The sequence below is a fragment of the Coffea arabica genome, chromosome 5c, assembly GCF_036785885.1.
Source record: "Coffea arabica cultivar ET-39 chromosome 5c, Coffea Arabica ET-39 HiFi, whole genome shotgun sequence".
Taxonomy (NCBI): Eukaryota; Viridiplantae; Streptophyta; class Magnoliopsida; order Gentianales; family Rubiaceae; genus Coffea; species Coffea arabica.
In genome coordinates, this window is record NC_092319.1 from 24707872 (window position 1) to 24711531 (window position 3660).

General features: G+C 48.0%; 1 protein-coding gene across 1 annotated transcript; it reads right to left on the reverse strand.

The window, feature by feature from the left end:
• Positions 1-497: 497 nt before the first annotated feature.
• LOC113738448 (uncharacterized) lies at positions 498-1724 on the reverse strand. Its single transcript, XM_027265657.2, has one exon. The coding sequence runs from the start codon at positions 1722-1724 to the stop codon at positions 498-500; it is 1227 nt and encodes a 408-aa protein (XP_027121458.2).
• Positions 1725-3660: the final 1936 nt, after the last annotated feature.

The following is a 3660-nucleotide window of genomic DNA, read 5'->3' on the forward strand; positions in this document are numbered from 1 at the left end:
GTCGATACTGCAAGTTCCTTACTTTTGCGTTGTGATAGCGAGCGAGTTGGCTTTTGTACTTAGCCATCCTATCGCCGCCTCCTCACGCTTGACTTCCAACATGTCCAAGTTGCACCTCAGCTCTTCCTCGTTGGATGACGCAACGAAGTTCTGTGTCCGAGGCGAGGGGAGGCCGATCTCCGCGGGTACCACCGCCTCTACCCCGTAAGTCAGAGAGAACGGGGTCTCATGGGTAGCTGTCCTAGGCATAATGCGGTAAGCCCAGAGGACACTAGGGAGTTCGTTTAGCCAGTTAGACTGGGCCAGTTCCAACCTAATCTTTAGTCCTTGGAGAATGGTTCGGTTAACATTTTCTACCTAGCCGTTGGCCTGGGGGTGGCCGACCGATGTGAAGTGCTGGTTGATTCCGAGCTCTGCGCACCAGCTCTTGAAGGGGTTTTCGGCGAACTGGCGCCCATTGTCGGATATTAAGACACGCGGAATCCCGAAGCGGCAGACTATGTTTCTCCAGAAGAAATTCTGAATTGCCTCCCAGAGATAGTGGCCAGAGGCTCCGCTTCCATCCATTTCGTGAAGTAGTCGATGGCTACCTCGAGATACTCGTATCTCCCCGGGGCTCGAGGGAAAGGATCCAGGAGATCTATCCCCCACTGGGCGAAGGGCCAGGGGCTATGGATGGGTACCATTTTCCGGGCTGGCTGGTGGCACAGTGGGGCGTGCACCTGGCAAGCTCGGCACTTCTGAACCAGGGCCGCGGCATCTTGGAACACTGAGGGCCAATAGTAGCCCAGGAGAAGGCACTTTTTGGCTAGTACTCGGGACCCCACATGGGCCGCACATAAGCCCTCGTGAACTTCACGAAGGACGTAGTCGCCCTCCTCTGGAGTCATGCACTTTAGCCAGGGGGACAGATACGACCTCCGGTAGAGGGTCCCTCCAGCGTAGGCGTACTTAGCAGCTCTGAACTGGAGTCGGTAAGCCTCCGTTTTGTCTCCGGGCAGGACACCCGAGTTGAGGAAGTTCATCAGGGAGGTCATCCAGGTGGCCGAGCTGTCTATGGCCAAAACCTGGACCTGATCAATGCTCTTTTGCTTGACCACCTCTACCAAGACTTCCTTGCTCAGGTGGGCAAATGATGAGGACGCCAGCTTTGACAGGGCGTCCGCGCGCTTGTTCTGGGATATCGGCACCCGCTCGATTTCAAAAATGTCGAACAGGGCTATTACCTCCCGTACCTTGGCCAGGTATTTCTTCATGACATCCTCCTTGGCTTCGTATTCCCCGCGAACTTGGAGGACGACGAGCTGGGATCGCTCCTGACTTTGACCGCGGTTATACCCATCTGGTGGGCTATCCGCAAGCCCGGCCTCAGTGTTGGATGCGGGGAAGTCAAATCGGAGAGCGTAGGTCAGCTCCTCCCCGGTAGGCGAGATGAGCAGTAGGCCAGCTCCGCTCCCTTCCTTGCTGGAGGCCCCGTCCACGAATAGAATCCAAGGCTCTCCCGACCGCGCCCCACTGGGCGGAGAGTCCTGCCCAGTTATGGCCAAGCAAGCCCCCTCAGCGAGGAAGTCTGCCAAGGCCTGAGCCTTAATGGCAGTACGGGACCGATAGCCGATGTCGTGCTCGGCCAGCTCAACGGCCCATTTGGTCATCCTGCTCGAGACCTCGGGCTTGGTGAGTATCTGTCGTAGAGGCTGATCGGTCTGTCGTAGGTTCTTGTTCATTTCATTAATATCGCCAACGGGGAGGCCTCATCAGCCTCAAAAAATTAAAAATCAAAAAATCAAAAAAATCAAAAAGTCAAAAATCAAATCAAGTTCATCACGGCAGGCTCGGGTTTGATCCCACTGTCCGACTGTCTAAACAATTCATTTTTCACCGCTGCTGGAGCATGGGTTTGTCCCGCCAGTAAGCATTCCATTTTTCACAGCTACTGGAGCGTGGGTTTGTCCTGCCAGTAACATTTCATTTTCTTTGCTATTGAAGCTGGGTTTGTCGCGCCAGTAAGCATTTCATTTTCATTGCTATTGGATCTGGGTTTGTCCCGCCAGTAAGCATTTCATTTTCTTTGCTATCGGAGCTGGGTTTATCCCGCCAGTAAGCATTTCATTTTCTTTGCTATTGGAGCGTGGGTTTGTCCTGCCAGTAAGCTCTCCGCTTATCACGTTGGAACTGGGTTTTATCCCGCCAACCTCGGCAGAACTGGGTTCTATCCCGCTGACCGCTTACATCACGTTGGAACTGGATTTTATCCCGCCAACCTCGGCAGAACTGGGTTCTATCCCGCTGACCGCTTATCACGTTGGAACTGGGTTTTATCCCGCCAACCTCGGCAGAACTGGGTTCTATCGCACTGACCAATTCATTACACTGGGGAAAATCTTTGGATAATTTTCAAGCAAGTCTTATACGGCTTTTTCAAACATACCAACATTTCATTTACATCGCTACTGGAGCGTGGGTTTGTCCCGCCAGTAAGCATTTCATTTTCATTACTACTGGAGCTGGTTTTGTCCTACCGGTAAGCATTTCGTTTTCATCGCCACTAGCCGTGGGTTAGTCCCACTAGTGAGCATTTTCATTTTTATTTTGCCACTGAACATGGGTCAGTCCCACCAGTGAGCACTTCATTTACTTTCCCGTGGGTCTATCCCATTTTACATTTCTGTCTGGGTCTATCCCATTTACAATTTCTGTCCGGATCTATCCCGTGGGTCTATCCCATTTACATTTCTGTCCGGGTCTATCCCGTGGGTCCATCCCATTTAAATTTCTGTCCGAGTCTATCCCGTGGGTCTATCCCATTTAAATTTCTGTTCGGGTCAGTCCCGTTTAAATTTTTGTTCGGGTCAGTCCCGTTTAAATTTCTGTTCGGGTAAGTCCCGTTTAATTTCCTGTTCGAGTCAGTCCCGTTTTAAATTCATATTCGGGTCAGTCCCGTTTTAGAATTCTTGTTCATTGGAATCACTTTGCAGCCGAATAATGCAGGTAAGTATTTGGTGTCTACTTCTTTGTCTCAAGTTTTTCCAAAACTCAGACAAAGAGGGGCAAACTGTAGACACCAAATTTTTGGTGTAATTTCATTTACTTTTTATTTTCTGTTTTTTATTTTATTTTTATTCACTTTTTAGTTTTTAGTTTTTTTTAAGTTTAGTTTTTATTCTTAGCGTAGAATTTCTAGAAAAAAAGAAAAATATTCAAGAAATATGTTGAGTTGTTTTAATACAATGTTTTCTTAAAGAAAAAGAAAAAAAAGTGAAAAATGATGAAAAATGAAAAATGAAAGAAAAAGATTGAAAATGGCAATCTTGTTGTTTTAGTTTGTTTATTCTGATGTATTTGTAATTAAAATTGTTGTTTTTATTATTATTTAGTTTTACTTTTATTAAATTATTAAGTTAAAAAAAAAGAGGATTTGCGGCATGCAAGCTGCGTTTTGTCGCAGCTTGCAAGGAAAGGCTGGGCAGCCCCTTGGCAGCAAATTATAGAAGAAAGGACTGGGTTTTAGGGTTGAGGAGTCCCATATAAATAGAAAAGGAGAAGGCAGCCGCAAAGGGAGGTGGAAGGATAAAAAGTGACGGCAAAACTAGAGAGAGGATGGAGAGTTTTTCTTACGGTTAGGGAAAGAAAGGAGGTAGCGACAGAGAGTTAAGGGCTATA

Excerpts from the sequence above, each read along its gene's own strand:
- LOC113738448 (XM_027265657.2), bottom strand. The coding sequence starts at position 1,724 with ATGAACAAGAACCTACGACAGACCGATCAGCCTCTACGACAGATACTC.